The 24723-nt window shown below is 39.9% G+C and overlaps 2 protein-coding genes across 3 annotated transcripts; both read left to right on the top strand.

Moving 5' to 3' along the window:
- The first annotated feature begins 4045 nt into the window (after nucleotides 1-4045).
- On the top strand, nucleotides 4046-9724 carry LOC108427337 (perforin-1-like). Its single transcript, XM_017697395.2, has 5 exons — nucleotides 4046-4084; nucleotides 5141-5694; nucleotides 6087-6225; nucleotides 7104-7321; nucleotides 8705-9724. The coding sequence occupies exons 2-5, from the start codon at nucleotides 5165-5167 to the stop codon at nucleotides 9594-9596; spliced, it is 1779 nt and encodes a 592-aa protein (XP_017552884.1). The 5' UTR covers nucleotides 4046-4084; nucleotides 5141-5164; the 3' UTR covers nucleotides 9597-9724.
- A 1743-nt stretch (nucleotides 9725-11467) lies between these two features.
- Nucleotides 11468-21407, top strand: LOC108427338 (perforin-1-like). Of its 2 annotated transcripts, none has more exons than XM_017697396.1 (5): nucleotides 11468-11536; nucleotides 13727-14313; nucleotides 16117-16255; nucleotides 17297-17514; nucleotides 19397-21407. In XM_017697396.1, exons 2-5 carry the CDS (start codon nucleotides 13763-13765, stop codon nucleotides 20271-20273), a joined length of 1785 nt encoding a protein of 594 aa, XP_017552885.1. In that variant the 5' UTR covers nucleotides 11468-11536; nucleotides 13727-13762; the 3' UTR covers nucleotides 20274-21407. The 2 variants fall into 2 exon arrangements, with proteins under 2 accessions (XP_017552885.1, XP_037400910.1); XM_037545013.1 differs by lacking the exon at nucleotides 11468-11536 and adding an exon at nucleotides 13358-13387.
- The last annotated feature ends 3316 nt before the right edge of the window (nucleotides 21408-24723 follow it).

Genomic DNA, 24723 nt, shown 5'->3' with positions numbered 1-24723 from the left:
TTTGTTAGGTTAGGGATCTGGCCCTGTGACCGGAAGGTTGCCGGTTCGATCCCCAGGGCCGACAGTCCATGACTGAGGTGTCCTTGAGCAAGACACCTAACTCCCAATTGCTCCCCAGGCGCCGTGGATAGGGCTGCCCACCGCTTCGGGCAGGTGTGTGCTCACTGCCCCCTAGTGTGTGTGTTCACTAGTGTGTATGAGATGTTTCACTTCACGGATGGGTTAAATGCAGAGGTGGAATTTCCCCGGTTGTGGGATCAAAAAAGTATCAGTAAAAAAAAAAAGGCTGATAGATTGATTGTGAGCTCAACAATAAAATAATTGTCAGCATTAATCTAGACATTTCTAATCATTTTAGCAAAATCCTGCCCAGTGGACAAGTTTGCTGCAGAGAAGTGAAAGTAAATGTCAAAGGGAAATCAAATGTTTGAAAATCCAATTCTGATAATCTTCTTCTTTTGGCTGCTCCCTTTAGGGATCGCCACAGCGGATCATCTGCCTCCATCTTGCCCTATCCACTGCCTCCTCTACTTTTACACCAACCATCTCCATGTCCACCTTCACTACATCCATAAACCTTCTCTGAGGTCTACCTCTTCTCCTTCTACCCGGCAGCTCCATCTCCAACATTCTTTGCCCAATATATCCACTATTCCTCCTCAACACATGTCCAAACCATCTCAACCTGGCCTCTCTGGCTTTATCTCCAAACTGCTCCACCTTCACTGTCCCTCTGATCTGCTCATTTCTAATCTTTGTCCATCCTTGTCACTCCCAACGAAAATCTCAGCATCTACATCTCCGCCACCTCCAGCTCAGCCTCCTGTCTTTTAGACAGAGCCACAGTCTCCAAACCATACATCATAGCAGGACGCACTACTGTCTTGTAAACCTTCCCTTCCACTCTTGCTGCTATCCTTCTGTCACACATCAGCCCTGACACCCGTCTCCACCCACTCCATCCTGCCTGCACCCTCTTCTTCACCTCTTTTCTACACTGTCCATTGTTCTGGATGGTTGACCCAAGATATTTGAAGTCATCCACCTTTCCACTTGCCTCCCTCTTACACACATGTATTCCATCTTGTCTCTACTCACCTTCATTCCTCTCCTCTCCAGTGCAAACCTCCACCTCTCCAGATTCTCTTCCACCTGCTCTCTACTCTCACCACAAATTACAATGTCATCTGCAAGCATCAAGGTCCATGGAGCCTCCTGCCTGACCTCATCTGTCAACCTTTCCATCACTATTGCAAACAAGAAGGCGCTCAAAGCTGATCCCTGATGTAACCCTACCTTCACCTTGAAACCATTTGTTACTCCAACTGTACACCTCACCACTGTCTCACTATCCTCATACATGTCCTGCACCACCCTAATATACTTTTCAGCTACACCTGACTTCCTCATACAGTACCACAGTTCCTGTCTTGGCACCCTATCATATGCCTTCTCTAGATCCACCAAGACACAATGTAGCTCCATCTGACCTTCTCTGTACTTCTCTACCAACACTCTCAACGCACAAAAATTGCATCTGTGGTACTCTTTCTGGGCATGAAACCAAACTGCTGCTCACTGAGCTGAACCTCTCGCCTTAGCCTTGCTTCAACAAAATCCAATAATAAAATATATCATATTGCTATAATATATATGCTATAATAACATATAAGCTGCACTTATTTTATTGTACTTCACTCTGTATTGTAGCTTATTGTATTGTATCTTATTGTTATTGTATTGCATTGAATGGCACAGAGTTCTGCGTTCAACTCTGTTTCTTTTTCTCTTGGTGTCTGCAGTGACATTTTGTTTCTAGCAGTATCTGAGCTCAGGTCTGTCTTTTCTCTAAGCTATTGGTAACTAGCAAAGATACTTTCTCTAGATTGACAAAGCACTTCTTGTAAGTCGCTCTGGATAAGAGCGTCTGCTAAATGCTGTAAATGTAAAAATGTAATATAATATAATATATTGTTATTGTCTTCATGCATCAGGTTAGGTCAACACAGTTACTTCTAAACAACATCTGATTTTAGTTTTGTATGCATCTGGGTCGGAACATACACATTTACATTCCTAATGAAAATTATTATCTTTCAATTAATCTCACCAATTTTTACAACTAAATCAAGAAAAAAAAAAAAATACAAATTCTTGAGAAAATCCAGAAAAAGATGTGAGACATTTGTTTCTTTACCTTCATGTACCAAACCTGAAGTACAAAGTAGCTTTTTATTATTTGAAAAATATCAGTAAAGTTTGGCCTTATCTGCAGAGAAACTTGTTAATGCATTTGATACCAGCACAGTTGATCACTGTAATGATCTTCTTACTGGACTTCCTAAGAAAATAGTACATCCCTTACCACTCATACAAAATGCAGCAGCACAGATCAAAACAAAGCATGCCCATGGAGAAACTGCACTGACCACCAGTGACTTTTAGAATAGTGAAGCTCAAAATGGCTTTAAAGCTCCTGCTTACCTCACCGAGCATCTGTTTATGTTCCAACACCTGATCTTACATCTGCAGATACTGATCTCCTACAAACACCTGTAAAACCCAGAAAACGTGAGGGGAAACTTAATATGCCTGTAAACTGGGAACTTATTTACACCTTCTATTGACTATTGGTACACATTTGAAATCATTTTTAAAAATATTTTTATTTTAATATATATATATATATATATATATATATATATATATATATATATATATATATATATATATATATATATATATAAATTTTAACATAATAATAATTTTAACAATCATTAAAATATGCATACAATTATACAATAGAATGTATAATTGTGTATGGACATCACCACATGGGCTCAGGAGCACTTCAACAAACTGTCATCGATAAACATTGTTTGTCGCTGCATCCACAAATGTAAGTTAAGACTGAACTATGCACCGCAGAAGTCATATGTCAACAACTGAAATTGATGCCCAAAGGAAACGTGTATCGTGGACGAAGAAGAAAAGGTCCACACCAAAAAACATACTGCACGTGTTACAACAACATGCCCGGGTAATCAGAGCATTTAGGTGCCAGATCGGCCTGCCAGCAGTCCAGAACTGTCTCTCATTTAAAATGTGCATCTTCAAAATACAAAAACAGAAGCCCTGCATGGCTGCACACCTGAGGATTTACAAAAAGAATCGAAAAAGTTACACTTTCAAAACTGGACAAGTTTGTGTCTTCAGTCTCCACGTTTATGAAATATAAAAGTGATGTAATACAGTCGTAAATATGCTCATGTTTCATCTTTGTTGATCTGTGTCACAGGCATCAAATTAGAATTAGCGTTTATTTACACACAACAATAAAGTTCATAAAGTAAAAAAAATCCAATCTTGTGTTTTTTCAATATAAAACAGGTCAAAGAGAATTTCAAATCATTGCTCTATGCTTTTATTAGCATTTCACAACATTTTTGGGATTGACTTTGTGTAAAGTGTCATGTTTTTTAATGCTGCACGGAAAACGGTACCTTAAAAGTGGAAGCTGGCCTATTAACAAGGCCTGCACAGAGAGTATCGCTGCTGTCCAAGAAAAAAAAATCTCCTTTTTTAGTTTTCTATATCATTTGAGCGCAGCAGCTGCCCTTTCCAATGTGTGAAAATTTCATGATGAGGTGACCAATCAAAATGCTCCGAAAGTGCTTGGAATAAAATGTCTTTACTAACTTACATTCAAAGTTAAAAACGTTTTTGTCCTCTCCGGTTAAGTTACTACTTTGGAAAGTTTCTTCTTTGGACACTGACTAATTGAGTACATAACTGATACACTGATCTTCTCCTTCTCAACTTTTGTCCCCCTGTCTTGACCACAGAGAGTTTAGAAGAAACACCTTGCCTCCTACACCACATTGTGGGAACGTAAGTATCACCTTCAATCACACTTTTTTTTGCCACAATAAATAACCCCCCCCCCTGCTTCCCCACAGCCCACACCCAAACCCCCCCAACCCCCCCCCAGAAACCGTTCATATATACAGCCTAGAGCCCATCTGGTTACTTGAAGAAAAAGGTGAGAGCGCTGCATTATCATTCAAGAACAGACAACAGCAAGGTAAGGCCAGTGTAAGGCTTTTTATATATATATATCACTGTTGTCGGAACAAAACCTCATATCTCCATTTTTGACGTTTTTCAGTTTTTGACATGATTTGAAAATGCCTGTTACAGCCTCTTACATTAAAAGTAGGATTGTCCTTCTCCTATAAAATTACCATATATATATATCATCATATTACCATCATATATACCATCATACCATCATATATATATATATGTGTGTGTGTGTATGTCCCTGTTGTTGGAAGAAAACCTCATATCTCCAAAATGGTAATTTTACCTGTAATTTTACACACACACACACACACACACACACACACACACACACACACACACACACACACACACACACACAAATATATATGTGCATAAATATTTATGTGTGTGTGTAAAATTACAGGTAAAATGACCATTTTGGAGATATGAGGTTTTCTTCAAAATGGATCTCAGGATATTCCTAGAGTGTGACAGAATGTACAAGTACATACAAATCATAGTTGGACATATGTTACATTTATATGTATTATTTAGTAATACTGGTAATAATTTCCTTATTCAATCTAAAATAAACCAGATTACTAATCAGTGCTTCATCCCAGTCTAGAGGGCCAGCGCGGTTCTGAGAGTTTTCTTCAGGAAAAGCACTGAACTGCTCAGCTCTGTGATCCTTCAGCATTTGGTTTGCATAGTGCAACTACAGCTGCAGGTCAATGACCTCTTTTACAAATACAGCTACCACTACAGCTTATACTCAACAGCCTGTGCTTGAGATAAGGTGGTCAAAACCAAACAGTGAATGCAGCTCTGTATGTGAAGAATGCAGGCTGATGGGATCAAAGCATGTATATATGCATGTATATAAGCATGATGTCAAAAACTGAAAACAACAAAAATGGAGATACAAGGTTTTTTCTGACATTAGCGCTATGAACATTAATACAGTAAATGTAACAAGACTTTCTTACATAAAAAAGTAGTTGATGAAAGTGCCTACATATCAGCTCTTATAGTTTATGAGGCTACAATTAAAGCCTTAACTCTTATATTATAGGCACAGGTCAGGCGAAACTCAGCAATGCTGCAGGCAATTACCCTCAGGGTGATGCTTGCCGCTAGCTTCCCGCTGCTGACAATCCCAGCTTGCTTCAAGGGTACATCAGCTCAGTGTCAGGATGCAGAGTTCGCTCCTGGGTCCGACCTGGCAGGGGAAGGCTTCGACATCACCACGATGCAGCGAAAGGGGGCCTTCGTCATTGATATGAGCGTCTGGATGCTGAAGAATGAAACTTGCACCCTCTGCAGAAACCCCTACATGGAGGGGAAGAAGCAGAAGCTGCCGCTTTCGGTGGTCAACTGGAGACCCAGCAAAAAGTGCACCATGAAGTTGTCTAGCTCAGTTTACCAGTCCAGCGAATCCCTGCTCAGCTCTAGCACCTCTGCTATTGACAACAACTGGAAGGTAAACTTGGGAATCATTGATATAAGAGGTAAGGGGTCACTGATGCTGGCCGGCACTAACTCAAAGCTGGCTCAGTATTCGATGGAGAAAACCAAAAAGGACAAGTTCAGCTTCACGAGTCATGCGGTCTCATGTGGATACTACAGGTAAGACAAGAAAACACATCTTTGTATTTTTGTGCACTTTATCAGAAAAGCAAATCTTGCTTGTGTACAGTTAGAGACTGTAGCATATCTGTTGATGACCAGTTTGTGTTGTTGTCAGTCTTCTTCAGTGCTGCTTTCAACGGGATATTTTTGGGTGTTGGACCGCTTAACTTAGCAGTGAGAGTGATGTGTGTAGAAAGTGGTGTAGTGGGAATGGTCTAACAGCAGCCCTGAGGAAAGAAACTGACCAAGGATGAATAGAGTAGAGGCGGGGGGCAGTTAAAATTCTGCATGACAACAGAGGGGCTACATTCTGTAATTTCACACCTGTAAAGTTATTTGAGCAATCATTTAGTGTTTATTAATGCTAATTTCTCTCTTCATTCATGTAGTTACAGAGTTTCGAGCCGTCCTGCTGTGCACCCCGAACTGACGTATGAAATAGACAGGCTTCCTGAGAAATACGACAACAAAACCAAGTACAGCTACTACAAACTCATCGACAAGTTTGGTACTCATTACATTACAAAGGTAACTGAAAATAATTTCCCCTCTCTGTCAAAAGGCACTTCAGATACTATATTTTGCACAGTCAAACTTGTGTTGTAGACTATTACTAGATAAAATAATATGGTAACTTTATTTGGAGTGGTCCTTTGTAGATGATTAATAAACTAATAACAGATGATCAGTAACACATCAACACCATATCAGTGAAGGAGCAGTAGTGAAGCAGCTGAAGACATTGGAGTAAATATCTTGTAGATGTTCTGTTGACACATGACTTACATTATGTAGATGTTAATGTTCCATTACACAAAACGGAACCTCACCCAATCTTACCCAAAACATAACCCTAACCCTGGCCCCTTATCCTAACACTAACCTTAACCTCAACCCAAAGCCTAATCCTGGCCCTGGCCCTGATCTTAAACTTAACCGCATCTTAAAACCTAATCCTAACCCTCACCCTGGCCTTAATCCTAACCCTTATTTGTTTTTGACATGTTACTGAGAGTTGCTGAGTGTTTGCTTCATTTAAAAAGAACCACTCAAAATAAAGTGTCACCAATAATACAGCAATATTAAGCACAAATTTTAACGCATCTGGTCGTATCACGTTTTGTTGATTTTCTAAGTGAAAATAAGTTAACCGACCCACTAGTGCAGGGGGCGGCAATCAAAATATTTGCAACATCAACATAAATAACCAATATTGACTGGAAAAGAGGTACATATAGTTAACAGTTCTATTCAGTTTACCTCCTAAATTCAGTTCTTATTAATCACTGACTATAAGCTGCTCATTGTGTCTGTGAGCTCATGAATTGAGCCAACATGCAGAGCCTCAGGGTCAATAAACACTATGTACCCTTAAAGCACTTGTTAAGTTGACCCGCTATTTACAGGTGACCCTGGGCGGAGCCGTCCACTCAGTGACCAGCATCCGACAGTGTCACGCGGCCCTGCAGGGTCTGAGCATGGATGAGGTGAAGACATGTCTGGATGTCGAGGCGTCCGCCAGCATGATGGGAAAGATGAGCGTAACAACAGAATATCATCACTGTCAGAAAGTCGAGGACAAAACTCTGAACAAGAAGAGCTTCTCCAGCAGCTTCAGCGACAGGTCTGTGTGTACTGTGTTGTTCTCTGAGGCCTAGAGAGATATTACAACACTGTTTACCTCAAATTGCCTTAATGTACATGCACATATAAACAGGGATGCGGGAAGTGGGGGAGCTGAGGGGGCTGCAGCACCCCCAGATTTCTGGATTGTTCACCTGAGATTGCTAATTATTTAATTATTTCTTAATTATTTTCTAAAGATTAAATCTAAGAACAAGTGGGATTCTTGAAAATATTATGTTCTTAATTTGTTTTCTAACCGTACGACCTAATCACACTCATCTCAGGCTGTAAGAGTTGACTAAGTCTAAATGTATCACGGACGCCGCCTCTGCTGCTCCTCATCCTCGTCTGTCACCCCACAATTCATATGTCATATTTGATGTTTTTTCACCATTTTGCTCCTCTGAATGCAATAAATCCAAATAATGGAATTAACAGTTCATACGTATTTAAAATGCATCTCGTGACGTTTATTGTATGGGGTAAAATGCATTCATAAGAAAATGCATTAAGATTATCTTAAGAGAATATTTCACTCTTATGAACTTCTTAGTGTTCGTCTTAAGAGCCTTCACAAGTTTTTTTGTTCAGAAAGCGTTCATAAATCTGGAGTTGTACATTACACTAGGCCAAATGGCTTCCTTCGCCCACTACTACATGGCTTTGAGGCTTAGAACTAAAATACAAACAAGTTTAGAGTTCAGAGGAAAACGTTTGATGTTGTTGGCCAGTTTTATGCCTAATATTGTTTTTATTTAATTTACCTCCCATGTTACATCCGTTAGCATGTAGCTTGACTACAGACAACACAATTGGTTACCGATCCAGAAAAGAGAGGGTAAAGAACTCATGGTGTCTGATGGGTCATATATGTAAATACCCCCATCACATTATAACAGGATATGATGTGATCTGTTTGATGTAAACTATCCAAAAAATTCAAATAAGCAAGTAAGACTTCATTTAGCTTGACGTCACTGTATATGTCATGTCTATGCGCCGTAACATTTCAGCACCCCTTACTACAAACACTGCACCCTTGCATATCGCTGCTGTCGGAACAAAACCTCGTATGTTCATTTTTCTTGTTTTTCAGTTTTTGACATAACTTGAAAATACCTGTTGTTCTTTACATTGTATGCAGATTTCTTGAAGAACGGACCAACAGAAATGACCCAGAATGATTTGAAAAAAATTCTGGTTCTGTTGACTTACATTAAAAGTAAAGTATGTTTTATCCTTCTCCTGTAAAGTTTTGGAGATGCGAGGTTTTTCGACAATAGTGATATACAAGTATTCTTGTTGAATTATCTGTCTCAAGATTTAACCAGCACTCTGCATTTTTTCCCAACTTCATTCATCTGCTTTTTTGTCCTAAAAGGGTCACCGACATCATTGGTGGACACACTGAGAATGCTGAGCTTCTATTCTCTTCGGATAAAGACCCTGCTGCCTATAAAGATTGGCTCTCCTCCCTGCCCCAACACCCCGAGATCATCTCCTACTCCCTCAACGCTCTTCATGAGCTGCTGCCCGAGAAGAAGCCCACTCACGAATATTTACGGAATGCCATTAAAGACTACATCCTGCAGAGAGGCCTGGTGAAAAACTGCTCGAAACCTTGCAACGCCGGTATCAAAACCAATCCCAAGGAGCCGTGCATCTGCAGCTGCCACAACAACGCTGGGGTCAACAATGACTGCTGTCCCGCCCGCCGCGGACTGGCCAAGGTCACTGTAATTGCAGTCAGAGCGAGCGGCTTGTGGGGAGACTATTTCACACAGACGGACGGATACGTCAAGGTCCTGCGCAATGGCAAGATCGTTGTGGGAGAAACACCGGTGATCTGGAACCGTAATTCCCCAACCTGGAACTGGAAGTTCGATCTTGACATTAACGACCTGACTCAGTTCACCTCTGTGAAGCTGGAGACGTGGGACCGTGACAACAAATGGGATGATGACCTTTTGGGGGCCTGCCAGGTCCAGCTAAAAGCTGGGTTACAGGACAACTTCTGTCACCTGAACCACGGTCTTCTGTACTACAAAGTCCAGGTGACTTGCATTCCAAGTTTAACTGGCCCAACTTGCTCTAAGTATGTGCCCTCACCTATGTCCTCTCAGCTGGAGAAGGTGTACGTTTCTCGCCATGCCAGGCCCATTCCCAAAGACATGCTGCTGGAGATGGGGGTGCTTTTAGACGAGCGCAGTTTCAATTCCAGTCAGAGTCATGAGTTTCAAACAGTTCACAAAACTAAAGGCTTCATCCTGTGAAGTAGTCGGGTACTTCGTATGGTTTTCATATAATTTGAAAATGCCAGCTGTCCTTTACATTGTGAGAATATTTCATGGTGAACAGACATAGTCTAAAATGATCTGGAATATATGTACATATATATGTGTGTGTGTGTATATATATATATATATATATATATATATATATATATGTGTGTGTGTGTGTGTGTGTGTGTGTGTGTGTGTGTGTGTGTGTGTGTGTGTGTGTATTTCTGTTGTCAGAAAAAAATTGTATCTCCAAAGTGATAACTTCATAGGAAAAGGAAAAAACCTACTTTACTTTAAATGTAAATCAATGGAACCAGAATTTAAGGCCGTTTCCTTCATTCCTCATTAAATTTAAATATATATATTTAAATGTACAATATAAAGGACAACAGTTATTTTCAAATGTCAAAAACTGAAAATTGACAAAAAACTGGAGATGCAAGGTTTTCTTCAGACAACAGTGATATGTTTATTTTGGTTTTTTTTTGAAGCATGATAAAAATCTTATGCTTAGCTTTTAGCTTAGTTTATATTCTAATATGTGTCATCAGTTTCAAATTGAGGCTTCATCCTGTGAAGTAGTCGGATACTTTGTGACATTGGAGTCAGATCAAGACCTCATATGATTTTCATATTATTTTTAAAATGCCGGCTGTCCTTTACATTGCCTGAAGTTTTTAGGGTTAACAGACCAGCAGAAATGGTCTAAAATCATCTGGAATAAAATCTTGTAACAGTAAAAGTTAAAAATGTTACCATTTTAGAGAGGTTTTGTCACAACAGCAATGGCTATATATATATATGTAATACAAAGGTATAAATTTGCAGATAGATTGTTATTGCTCAAATTTACTGTGCATTTGTTTGCTTTTTTTTGTTTTAAAGCATGATACAAATCTTAAAAGTCTAACACTGGTATGCTTTTAAATGAGGGCACATTGGCTTTTAGCTGAGCGCAGTTTCTGTTTTAATATGCGTGATCAGTTTCAAACAGTTCACAAAATTAAAGGCATAACCTCATTGAGCACTTTGTGACAATAAAATGACTTGGAACATATTATATATTAAGTTAATGTTATAACATTAACACACTAAAAGTATATATATATATATATATATATATATGCAAACATATATACACAACATGCCAACATGAAATGTGCTTTTAAGGCTTTTTTTAAAGCAGTTGTGAACTGAGCAACATGTGGCTTTAATTCAGTTTAAAAACAATTTTTTCTGCATATTATTATTCAAATTTGCTGTTCATCTTTGCTGTTTTTTGGGATCTATTAAAAATATTAAAAGGCACATTTTCTCTTTTGTTATTAATCATTAAGGTGCTAAGATGTCATGCATGCAGAGCAGAATGAAAAGGCGTATTGGTAAACATGCGTCACAAAAAGGCCAGAAAACCTTTACCTTGCCACAAGTACAACCACTGGCCCATGTGACTTCCCAGAGATGAGCACAAATACGAGTGGTGGTAATGTGGCTATTCATGGGAAGAGGTGACCCCCTCTTCTCTGACAGAATGAGTGTCAGTTTAAACTTGATTCAACCATTTTAAAGATCTTAGCAGACAGTCTCAAGCACTGAAGCAGACTGGACGGGTGAAATCCATCAGTTCCTGCCTGAACACACCTGTTCAGTCTATATACTGTCTATATACCTCCATTTTATAGACCCAACACTGAAAGAAAACATCTACTGATGCTCAGCTTACCTACAGTCATTCTAGTACTCCTTCTCTCCCACCAGTGTAAACTGCTCAGCAACAGGTCTGTTGCCACAGAACTGATCGTGACACACTCTCTGCCCATGCCTGTGTCTATTTTCCACATATCTGATAGCAGTGACAAACTCTACCGTTAGTCAAGCCCACCCACCAGCACAGAGACTTTGTTCTCACAAACCACCGCCAGCTCAAAGAGGTAAGACAGCACACTTTACGTTCAGCCTCTGTTTCTAACTCTGATGCAGCTGATTTGAAAATAACTCACTCTTTTCACAAATACATCAAATAATACATGATGCTTATACATCAAACAATAGCTAAATATATCTAAACTGTGGTTAGGTGACGTCTTAACAATTGGCACATTACGTAACTCATCTCTGGTTTCATTTTCCACTAAGAATCTCTGAAAGACATGCTCAACTTTCATCAAAGCCCAAGCGCAAGCCTGATGGTGGCAGATAAGAAATCACACCTTAACTTTGCAGTAACTTTATGTTACAACTTGGCCATGGAAACCACTAAGACAACAAAAGTAAAAGTATCAATACGACTCCACTGTTCTTCATCGTGAATTGTTGCTTTTTTTTTCAATAAACTGTGCCTGATATAGTGAGTCAGGGGCTAACTTTGATCCCTCGCTCTTAAAACTACAGGACTGTGCAATTAAGCGTTAAGAAAAAGGAGAGAAATGACAGAAAAATACACAATAAGCCTCAACAACAACATCTAATATAGCTAATACAACACGTTCTTATCATTTAGAGAGTCCACTGTCTTTATTACAGCTTCCAGGCTTTTCAGGGATATTTTTCAACAAGGGATATTTTTTAAAGGTTCAGCTCTTTCCGATGTCTCACAATACAAATAATCCCATTTACAGACCATAACCCTACTTCACATCAGAGAGACAGTATAAGCCTCGGGTTTCTCTTCTTTCTCAAAGATAAAAGCTGTGAGCACTGTTTATCTGATGGCGACGGTTTGGTGGTCTACCAGATTGTCTTTGTTGTCAAATCATTTTCTTTTCTTGTTATTTATCTCCTCCAAAATATCTCCTTTAGCCATTTTAGAGGCATGTGAGAAAGAATGGGCAGCTAAAGTGTGTTCGGGCAGGTGCCTGTGTGCATGTTAGTGTCTCTTCGAAAGGTAGCAACGTCAGTGACTCCTCTGGGAACAGAGAAGCAACAGGGTGCAACAGAAAGAAAGAGGCGATCTATTAAATACTGATAGATACTGAGCTTTAGAGACGTTAGTGTAATTTTCTTTTAACCTGTGTGTGGTGTTGTTATGTTTGTCAGTGGCCTGATGGACATTCCACATTATTGTTTTAAAATCAATACAGCCATAGCAATTTATGTAACAATACCAGACGATTACAATATCACGAGTGGCCTGTGTAGGGTTCTCCTTTAGCAGCTGTAGTCAGTCGGCAGCCTGTCCATGTTGTCCACCCTGACGCACACACACACACACACACACACACACACACACACACACACACACACACTTTTACTCCCTGCAGATTCAGCCAATACCATCAATTTAACTTATTAACACAAATAGCTAATCAGCCAATCACATGGCCGCAACTCAACGCATTTAGGTGTGTAGAGGTGGTCAAGATAACTTGCTGAAGTGCAGACCGAGCATCAGAATGGGGAAGAAAGGTGATGTAAGTGACTGAACGTGGCGTGGTTGTTGGTGTCAGATGGGCTGGTTTGAGTATTTCAGAAACTGCTGATCTACTGGGATTTTCACACACAACCATCTCTAGGATTTACAGAGAGCAGTCAGAAAAAGAGGAAATATCCAGTGAGCGGCAGTTGTGTGGACGAAAATGCCTTGTTGATGTGAAAGGTCAGAGGAGAATGGGCAGACTGGTTTGAGATGATAGAAAGACAGCAGGAACTCAAATAACCAACCAAAATCTCTGAGTATTGTTTCCAACACTTTGTTGAAAGTACGCCCTGAAGAATCAAGGCAGTTCTGAAGGCAAAAGGGGAACCAACCTTTCACTAGCAAGATGTACCTAATAAAGTGGCAGGTGAGTGTAAATGTGTGAGGGGTGAACAGAGTGAAGATACTGAAAATGAGCAAAGGACATGAAATCTGGGGTTGAAATAATAATAATAAATCACATCATTTTTCTTATAGTGAACATTGAAAATGATTTCCACAGAGCCAAACACCACACATATATTTCCTGTTTTTTTCTGAAGCTGAAAGTTTAAGAACTTGTATTTAATAGCTATTTCAGCTAGATATTTAATAAACAAAAGATTGGTCTCTGACTTTTCCAGAGTTCTGTACATAAGTTACAGATTAGTTTGAAAGCAGTTGATGAGTAATTGCTGAATAAATAGGGACAATGTGTCTTTCACAGAGAAGGAAAAGCAGTAGCATCTCCTCCTGCATTGACATGGGCACCTATTTGACAAGGTCCCTGACGACAGTGCTTCTGTGGCCAGGACTTTTGGTCTTCCTCTCCCTGCCCCTGATGCAGTCATGTGAAAATGGAAAGCCCCGCGAGTGTGCCGAAGCTGAATTTGCTCCAGGATCCAATCTGGCCGGCGAAGGCTTCGACATCACCACGATGCAGCGAAAGGGGGCCTTTGTCATCGACATGACACGATGGAAGCTGAAGGACAAAACCTGCACCCTCTGCAGAAACCCCTACATGGAGGGGAAGAAGCAGAAGCTGCCGCTTTCAGTGGTCGACTGGAGACCCAGCCAGAAGTGCACCATGAAGTTATCCAGTTCACTTTACCAGTCCAGCGAATCCCTGCTCAGCTCCAGCACCTCTGCTATCGAAAACAACTGGGGCATAAACCTGGGAATCAATGTAAAGAAGGTTGACGCATCGCTGGCGATGGCCGGCACTAACTCCAAGCTGGCTGAGTATTCAATGGAGAAAACCAAAAAGGACAGATTCAACTTTGCCAGTCAAAGCATTTCCTGTGGATATTACACGTAAGATCTTGTTACTACAATTTTGGCAATACTAATATGCAATACTGAAGTAGGTGAGCCCTCTAACTAAGCATCCTGACCCATTGATCCAACTGGGTGTTTTGATGTATCAAGGCATTCTTGCAATCCAAAAAAAGTGAATTTTCAAAAAAGTTGGGACGCTGTGCAAATATAACTCAAAACAAAATGCAATGATGTGCAAATCATTTATACACTCTCTCTCTCTCTCTCTCTCTGTATATATATATATATATATATATATATATATATATATATATATATATATATATATATATATGGCCATTTTAAATTTGATGGAAAAATCACATTCCAAAAAAGTTGGGACAGGAGCAACAAAAGGTTGGTAAAAAAACACACCTGGGATGATGGGCAACGAGTCAGTAACAGAACAGTAACAGTCTTTCAGAAGTAAAGATGAGGAGGGGTTCACCACTCTGTGAAAGACTGCACAATCAAATAGTGCAACAATTCTAGAACAACAGTATCTACGGTACATAATATCAGTAAAAAAATATCGCTGTATGCAATGGACAAGGCCGAAAGCCAGTATTTGATGGCTGTGATCTTTGGGTCTTCAGGTGGCACTGCATTAAAAACAGACATAATTCTGTAGTATTCTTTAGTAATACTGCATGGGCTCAGAAACACTTCTGAGAACTACAGTCTGTAGTTCAAACTCTAAAATGCAAAGAAGAAACTGTACATAAACATGATCCAGAAATACTGCCACCTTCTCTGGGCCTGAGCTCATTTAAAATGGACTGAGGGGAAGTGGAAAAGTGTTCTGTGGTCCGACGAATCAACTTTAGAAATTCTTTTTGGAAATCATGGACACATTGTCCTCTATGATAAAGACCACTCTGCTTGTAATCAGTGCACAATTCTAAAGCCAGTATTCATGATGGTTTAAAGGTACATTATTGCACATGGCATGGGTGATGTGCACATCTGTGAAGGTACCATTAATGCTGAACGATATATACAGGTTTTGGCAACATACGCTGCCATCCAGACGACGTCTTTATCAGGGAAGGCCTTGATTATTTCAGCAAGACAATCACAAACCACATTCTGCATGTGTTACAACAACACAGCAATCTGCAGTCCAGACCTGTCACCACTGATAACATTTGGTGCATTATGAAATGAAAAATATGACACAGGAGACTCCCGACTGCCGAACTGTTCAGTAGCTGAAATCCTATATCAAGCAAGAAATAAAAAATATCGCTTTTAAAATTACAGCAGTGCTTCCTCAGTTCTCAAATGCTTAAAGAGTGTTGATAAAAGAAGAGGCGATGAAACACAGAGGTAAATGTGCCACCGTCCCAACTTTTTTGGAATGTGTTGTTGGCATCAAATTCAAAATAGGCATATATATTTTTCAAAATAGGCATATATTTTTACAGATTCAACACTTAACATGTCTGTGTAGTATTTTCCTTTAAAAACATGCTTTACATGATGTGCATCTCATTGCATTTAGTTTTTTACATTTACATTTTGCACAGCATCCCAATGTTTCGGGGGAAAAAAGGGTGGTACATCACATTATGTGCCAAAAGGCTCTTCTGAGTGTACTGTGGATATCGGTTGTACTGGAACCCAGTGCTTCCTTTTGTGTCTGTTCTATCTTGTCCAACCTCAGGAAAACTAAATATTGTGATGCATATTGACCATCAAGAAAATGTCTTGAAGTATCATGATGTATTTTTGACACATCAACCACCCCAACGCATAACTTGTATGTTCAATCAGTTCACTCTTCACTCCCATCTTCAGTTACAGGGTTTCCAACAAGCGTATTCTCCATCCTGAGTTTAAACGCTCTGTGAATCAGCTACCCAAGCAGTACAATGCCCAGTTCAAGCCACGTTTCTACAAGCTTATTGACAACTTTGGCACACACTTCATCACCAAGGTAATGCTAAGATACACATTCAGCAAAGCATGTGAGGCACTATTCAAAATCTCTGTGTCCCTTTCACATTTTTGGCTTAATGGAACCACATACAACCCATTTAGTCTACAACACAAGAAACCAAGGTATTTGTCAAATTGAAAGAATGCCTTTTAGGAACGACTTGCCCTCATGACAAATTGGACAGTACCTACAAAAGCGCCATTTAAAATGAAGTCACACTTGTTGAGCCAGTCATAGTTCAGCAAAAAATACATTGGATGATGTTGCCAATTGGTTGGCAATATGCCTTTGGTATGTACGAGCTACATCAGCCTTGTCCAATGCAAAACTAAGGCTACGTTCGCATTACCAGGCTGAAGTGGCACACATCTGATTTTTTTGACCTAATGTGACTCAGATCTGATGTTATCAAATTTGATCTTTTTAAATCCGACCTGAGCCATTTTCATATGTGGTCTTAGATCAGATACGTACCTGATTTGTGGACATGTGACCTTAATGTGATGTGCCATCATTCAGCGTTACCATGGCAACAGCGCTAAGCCTGTAAATGGTGGCAACGCAATGCATCTCACCTTCGTCTTGCTCTAATAATGAAGCTGAGAGCTGATCAGAGTTAATTATCTTCACAGCGAAGCTCGTTCCGCTTGTTAGTTTGTTGCTGATGACGCACGTGATTCATTCACATGACGTTACTGAGTAGAATGTGCGCATGCGGGTCATTTCATGACACCAGTTCATCACATCATTGACAGATCTGAGTCACTTACCTAAATGAGTGAGAAACGTCCAGTCAGAGAGATTGGAACTGAGCAAAAAATCGGATTAGAGCAGCAAGGCTTGAATGTGAACGTAGCTTAAATTTGCAAACTTCAGAAACTGAACGTGTCTTGTTTGACTGACTGCATTTGAGATGAAGCCCAAAAATGTTGTAAATTAGATTTTTACACAACTACTGCTTTTAGAATCTCTTCTTTTCAACCACTTCCAACACCATCACAGGTCTGTGATATTATTCTCAAATTCTCTTCTGGGCAGGTAACCCTTGGAGGGAAAGTCCACTCCGTGACCAGTATCAAGCAGTGTCAGGCAGCCTTGCAGGGCCTGAGCGCGGATGAAGTAAAGATATGCCTTGACGTGGAGGCGTCTGCCAGCGTGGCGGGAAAGGCTAACGCGAAAGCAGACATGAAGCATTGTGACGAAGCCAAGTCCAAGACAGAGAGTAAAGGCAGTTTCTCCAGCAACTTCAATGACAGGTGGGTTTCTAAAGAGAGCAGTGACTCAGTGTTGCGTGCCACTCTAGTAGGTCATAGATTTAATCATTGTGAAAGATAGGCGCCTTCATTGCCATCTAATAGCTGCAGCATAAACTGTCTGAACTACAACCCCATTTCCAAAAAAGATGGGACTCTGTACAAAATATAAATAAAAACAAAATGCAATAATGTGCAAATTATTTAAACCCTATATTTAACTGAAAATAGTACAAAGACAACAAATGTTGAAACTGAGAAATGTTATTGTGTATTGAAAAATATTTAGTCACTTTGAATTTGATGCCAACAACACGTTGCAAAAAAGTTGGGACGGCTAAAGTTGTGTCATGCTAAAAAGAAACGCCTGGTGGTTAATTGGCAGCAGGTCAGCAAAATGACTGTGTATAAAAAGAGCATCTCAGAGCGGCTGAGTCTGAGTAAAGATGAGGAGGGGTTCACCACTCTGTGAAAGACTGTACGACCAAATAGTGCAACAGTTAGAATAAAGTTTCTCAACAAAGTACTTTAGCTTTCATCATGTACAGTACATAATAACATTCAGAGAATCTGGGAAATTTCTGTATGAAAAGGGATCAGAACAAAAACCTGTATCTGCTGGCTGTGATCTTTGGTGACACTCAAGTGACACTGCATTAAAAATAGACATGATTCTGTGGTGGAAATCACTGCACGGGCTCAGAAACACTTCAGAAAACCACTGTCAGTTTGCCGCTGCATCCATAAATCCAAGTTAAAACTCTAAAACACAAAGAAGAAAGCATAAATAAACAGGATCCAGAAATGCTGCCACTTTCTCTGGGCCTAAGCTCATTCAAAATGGACTGAGATGAAGTTGAGGAGAGTCTTATGGTCCAAAAAATCAACATTTGAAGTTCTTTGTTGGGTATCATGTCACTGTGTCCTCTGGGATAAAGACCACTTGGCTTGTTATCAGCATACAATTCAAAAGCCAGTATTAATAATGGTATAGGGGTGCATTAGTCCATATGGCATGGTACATGAAAGATATACACGTTTTGGCAAAATATGCTGCCAACCAGACGACGTCTTTTTCAGAGAAGGCCTTGATTATTTCAGCAAGACAATGTCAAACCACATTCTGCATGTATTACAGCAGCATTGCTCCATATTAAGAATCCAGGTGCTAAACTGACCTGCTTGCAGTCCAGACCTGTCACTACTGATAACATTTGCTGACTTATGAAATGAAAAATATGACAAAAATGAGCCCCCAAATTGTTGAGCAGGTGAAATTCTGTATCAAACAAGAATGAGAAAGCATTTGACTTTCAAAACTACAGCAGTTTCTCCTCAGTTCCCAAATGCTTGAAACACTGTGGTAAAAAAGCCCTCATCTTTTTGGAATGTGTTGTTGGCATCAAATTCAAAATGGGCATATATTTTTAAAAAAAACAACAAAAATTCTCAGTTTCAGCATTTGTTTTGTTGTCTTTGTAGAATTTCTCTCATGGTTTACATGATTTGCACATCATTGTATCCTATCTTTATTTACATCTACAAAGCATCTCAAAGCGTCTTTTTCGGAAGTGGGTCTGTATTATCAATAATCTGAAACCAATTTTGTGGTAGATTCTAAACTGATATGTGTGCTGTGCCACATAACATGTCAGTAAACAGGACATAAAACTGATGAAGAATGGTGAACAGAGCTGTAAATCATTCTGAAATGGCTGAGAAATATGTAGAGCACCAATGAAGTTGTAGTAAAATTCATTTCTAGAATGCTTCATGGTGATAAACTCCAGATAGCCAGACTCTATATATTAACAACGTTCATCTACAAGCAATATGAAAAGTAGATGTTCTCATTAACTCACACTCTCTCTCTCATTTCTGAAAGGTTCACGGAGATATATGGCGGCCACACCACTGAGCCCGAGCTCCTCTTTTCTGCAGATAAGGACCCAGGTGCCTATAAGGAGTGGCTGTCCACCCTGCCCCAACAGCCAGATATCATCTCCTATTCGCTAGAGGCTCTTCATGAGCTGTTGCCCCCCAATAATCCAGTCCGAAAGCACCTGCGCCAAGCCGTCCACGACTTCATCCTGGAGAAGTCACTGTGGAGAAACTGCTCTGAACCCTGCATGGCCGGCGTCAAACACAATCCCAAGGAGCCTTGCATCTGCACCTGCCGGAACAACCCCGGGGTGACTCCTGACTGCTGCCCGTCTAAACGTGGCCTCGCTCGGGTGAAGGTCACCATAGAAAGAGCATCCGGTTTATGGGGGGACCACACGACACAAACAGACGGGTATGTGAAAGTGTTTGACAAAAACAAAATGGAGATCGGACGCACCCCCGTTATCTACAACAACAATTCACCCCACTGGGGCATGCCCTTTGATCTGGGTGACATCATTCTGACAGACCACAACTCTCTGAGGCTGGAGGTGTGGGACGAAGACAGCAAATGGGACGATGACCTGCTGGGAGCTTGCGTGGTGGACGTAAAAGCAGGTGAGATCCAGAATTTCTGTAAGTTAGATAACGGTGAGCTCTATTACAAAATACAGGTAGTGTGCGCCCCAAGCCTAGCCGGTCCATCTTGCACAGATTATGTAGGATCTCCTATGAATAACAATCTGGAGAAGGTGTATGTGTCTCGCCATGCTCGCCTCGTCCCAAAGGAAATGCTGCTGAAAATGGGGGTTACTTTGGAGGAGTTTCACTTCACTGTCAATCAGAAGGCAAACAATACTGCTGAGATCATCCTGTAGCTCGGCAAGAAGATTACAGCGGCTTTTTCTACTGTCCTTTATAGAAACCGTTGCTGTACAAAGGAAAACAACTTTGCAGATTTTTAGTTTTTTGCATCATTTCAATACAGTGGTTGTCCTTTACATTGTGTGAAATTTTTATGATCAGTGGACCAATAGAAATGCTCTAAAACTACTTGCAATAAAATATGTTCACATTGACTTACAATAAAAGTAAAGATCTTTTTTGCACTCTCCTTAAAAGTTAACATTTTGGAAATACTTGTTTTTCTTTAGGGAGTGATGATATATAACATCTCTTATTGATACTACACTGCAAACAAATACATTAACAAGTGAAAACTTCCCAAACGTAGTCAATAAATCTAATATTTCTCATTATGTAAGAATATTATAAGATTTTTTCCATCTGTTTCTGTAATTTTTTACTGCTTTTAAGTGATTTTATCTAGTGAAAGTGTCTTATTCAATTGGCATATTGTTTTACTTGTTTCGAGAAATACTGCTAAAAACAAGCAACATGATCTGCCAGGCATTTTTATAAGATGAAAACTGCTTAAAAGCGAGTAAAAATGTCTATAAGTTAAATAATCTCACAGTCTCATAATCAGAAATATTATATTGGCTACATTTAAGATGTTTACACTCACTAAAATGCCATTTTTGCAGTGTAGGATAACTTTTAGATCACGTTTAGTTCTTTGAATTGTAAAAATGAAGAACTTTGTAACTGCATCAAACCTAAATGGCACTGTGCATATTTTCATCTACTTTTTATAACCACCAGAAATGGTCAGTGGACAATTCTGATTATATACATTGTTACAAGCCAAGGAATCACTAACCTGTAGCGTTTTCAAAGAATATATAAAATCTGCTGATCTGTGGTTCTTCAGTGATAACATGTGTTCTGGTCTTTAACTTTCTAGAATGGTTTAGTGAGGTTGCAGTACAGAAGAGATAGGCTTTATATATTTATACAGATGCTAAGCAGAAGCTTTAATTAAAACCTATTCCTGTTTTGCTGTATAAGAGTTGATAAGTGTCTTTAAATGAACATTTTATGACCCGTGTATAATTTATTCCTTTGCCTTGTGTTATTCCAGATAAATAAAGACTGTGTGCATAAATCAGCTCCCTGTGTTTTTGGTTCTTGAGTGACACCATTTTTTCAGACAGTGGAGGATGAACTTCATCCAAAGTCCCGTTGATTTTGCAGAAGCTGTGTTGTGAGTTTGGTCATGACCAGGCTTGCCTAGCCTTTGCTTCTCTAAAATGTCTGTTTCTTCAGACAGGAACAATGTTTAGATGCATACAGGAAGTACGCTGGCTTCCTGTGAACGGATGAGGTCTGAGAGGTAGAAACAAAACAGTCATGTTCAACACGAAGCTCAACGCAGCGCACATGTGCACACGCTGACTCCATCACCATCTGAGTGACAGCCACTCGAGACGGCGGCAGGATGAGCCCTCACCATGTGAAAAGGGGCAGCGGTGGCGCCTGCTGTGTCTCTCTTCATTAAACTTTCACTTTCGGAATTTTGAGGACATTACAGTCAAAATTAAAGCCACTTCATCCGAGTCTTAGGCTTAGCTTTCACTCCTAGCTTGTTTGCTCAAGTCCGCACTAGATTTTGGGTTTTTGTGACATCGGATCCTTTTCATTCCGGTTGGTTTCACTCTGCAGTGGCCTGAGTGGACTAAATAATCCACGTGTATCTTCGGTCCCACTTTATATTAAGTGTCTCTAATAACTGTGTAGTTATGTGTGAACAACATATGTAGCAACAATGTAACTACTAATGACTCAGTCACAGAAGTACAACTTATGTAATTACAGACGTGTAGCAACTTCAGTTTTGCTTCATGTAATTACACAAGTGTATCTAAATAGTTGTAACAGCCTATTCTCTCGCATGTAATAACACGAGTGTAATGACACAAATGTAATTACATTTGGAATCAGACTGGAACAGCAGTTTTTGTGGGTCCGCTTTATATTAAGTGTCTATAACTGTGTAGTTACACATGAATAACATATGCAACAACAGTAACTGCTGATTTAGAAGTGCAGCCTATGTAATTACACATGTTTCAACTTCAGTTTTGCCTCATGGAATTTCTACACAAGGACTTTCCTGTAGTTTAGTGTTAAAGATACACTTTAAAATAAGTGGGCAGGTCCTGTGTAGCTGTTATACAGGTATCATGTAATAATGGAGCAGTAATATAGAAATAGCTTAATGCAACACATTTAATTCATGTTATAGAAGTTTCATGTTCAGATAAGGGGGCGTCTGCTGTTCCGTCACATTACAGACTGATTTGAAGCTGAAACTGGTTACAGTCCCTGTGTAGAAGATACATTTGTGTAATTACACAAGGCAAAACTGAAGTTGATACACATGTGTAATTACATAGGCTGTACTTCTCTACATCTGTAACACTGACTAAATCATCAGTAGTTGCAGTTGTTGTTGCTGCATATGTTATTCATGTTTAACTACACAGTTATTAGAGACACTTCATATATTGGGACCGTATCTTCTTTGTGTTCCTTGATTGGTCAGAAATTTGCCGGGCATACAAGCGCCCTGTTACTTTAAAACAATGGATTTTTATTTTATCTTTCACACCTAAGCAAAAAGACCGAAATAAAGAAAAAGTCTGATTAGTATTCAGTGCATTTTTTTAGCTATTGCAGTTTTGGCATATTTTGAATAACCAATGCCCAGCCGGCCCACGGATCTGTTGAGATATTTTAAAGTTTAGTGGAGTTTGACACCCTTGACAAAAATAATAACATAAAAATTAAACAAATAATACACTATACTGCCAAAAGTATTCCCTCATCTGCCTTCATGTGCAACTTGAGTGACATCCCATTCTTAATCCATAGGGTTTAATATGATGTCGACCCACCCTTTGAAGCTATAACAGCTTCAACTCTTCTGGGAAGGCTTTCCACCGGGTTTAGGAGTGTTTATGTGGAATTTTTGTTCATTCTTCCAGAAGCGCATTTGTGAGGTCAGACACTGATGTTGGACGAGAAGGCCTGGCTCACAGTCTCCGCTCTAATTCATCCCAAAGGTATTCTATCGGGTTGAGGTCAGGACTCTGTGCAGACCAGTCAAGTTCTTCCACACCAAACTCGCTCATCCATGTCTTTATGGACTTGCTTTGTGCACTGATGTGCAGTCATGCTGGAAGAGGAAGGGGCCGTCTCCAAACTGTTCCCACAAAGTAGGGAGAATGAAATTGTCCAGAATCTCTTGGTGCTGAAGCATTAAGAGTTCCTTTCACTGGAACTAAGGGGCCGAGCCCGACCCCTGAAAAACAACCCCACACCATAATCCCCCCTCCACCAAACTTTACACTTGGCACAATTCAGTCAGACAAGTACTTTTCTCATGGCAACCACCAAACCCATCGTATTGCCAGATGGAGAAGCGTGATTCATTATTCATTTTGCGTGGCCGACCACTTCGTGGCTGAGCTTCTGTCGTTCCCAATCGCTTTCACTATTATAATACCACCGATAGTTGATTGTGGAATATTTAGTATTGAGGAAATTTCACGACTGGACTTCCACAGCTGCCATCATATCATGGTACCACACTGGAATTCACTGAGCTCTTGACAGCTACCCATTCTTTCACAATTGTTCGTAGAAGCAGTCTGCAGGCCTAGGTGCTTGGTTTTATACACCTGTGGCCATGGAAGTGATTGGAACACCTGAATTCAATGATTTTGTTGAGTGAATAGTTTTGGCAATATAGTGTATGTCCTGAACACCTGAACATTAACGCAACTGTTTTACTGCTAAAATTTTACACTACAACAGTTTTTTGTGGAAATGATGTCATTAAAAAGCATTTATATCACAAACCTTTTTAAGGCAGATGTTTCAGGTTGAGGGTGCTGAACTGTCTTCCCGCATATAGCTGACGTACACAATGACGTCACTATGATGACAATACTGTTGATTTGTTTGGATAACTTGACACAGAATGTATCATTGTGGTAAAACACAGATATGCACATACAATTATTACAGAAATGGTTGATGTCTCATGATACACTGGTGTCCCTCTGCTCTGTGGCTTGACTAACTTTATGCAAATGAGCTGAATGTTGACAAATCAGATTGGCGTGGAAAGTATTTGTGTCATAGTCTGTCTGCACGTGCACATCTAATGGGAGATTATTATAATGGCTGAAGAAAAACAACTGAGAGCTGCAGAGAGATGATCCTAAAATTCAGGGGGTCCACAGCTCCCTCAGCATCCCTACTACCATGTTACAGCTTGAAGTTTGGGCAGAAAGTGCTGGAAACGTAGCTCTGGTTACTGAACATATGAGCTATGGCCTTTCAATGCGTCTTTCTGTGTAAAAATGGAAATTATACAAATATTTAACCGCAAAGTAACAGGCTAATCAAATCCCACAC

This window comes from Pygocentrus nattereri, chromosome 14, assembly GCF_015220715.1.
Source record: "Pygocentrus nattereri isolate fPygNat1 chromosome 14, fPygNat1.pri, whole genome shotgun sequence".
Classification (NCBI taxonomy): Eukaryota; Metazoa; Chordata; class Actinopteri; order Characiformes; family Serrasalmidae; genus Pygocentrus; species Pygocentrus nattereri.
This window is presented reverse-complemented; position numbering and strand designations above follow the sequence as displayed.

Excerpts from the sequence above, each read along its gene's own strand:
- LOC108427337 (XM_017697395.2), top strand. The coding sequence starts at position 5,165 with ATGCTGCAGGCAATTACCCTCAGGGTGATGCTTGCCGCTAGCTTCCCG. Across the intron at positions 5,695-6,086 it reads GTCTCATGTGGATACTACAG|TTACAGAGTTTCGAGCCGTC; the intron begins GTAAGACAAGAA and ends TCATTCATGTAG. Across the intron at positions 7,322-8,704 it reads TCCAGCAGCTTCAGCGACAG|GGTCACCGACATCATTGGTG; the intron begins GTCTGTGTGTAC and ends TTGTCCTAAAAG.
- LOC108427338 (XM_037545013.1), top strand. The coding sequence starts at position 13,367 with ATGTACCTAATAAAGTGGCAG. Across the intron at positions 13,388-13,726 it reads TGTACCTAATAAAGTGGCAG|AGAAGGAAAAGCAGTAGCAT; the intron begins GTGAGTGTAAAT and ends TGTCTTTCACAG. Across the intron at positions 17,515-19,396 it reads TCCAGCAACTTCAATGACAG|GTTCACGGAGATATATGGCG; the intron begins GTGGGTTTCTAA and ends CATTTCTGAAAG.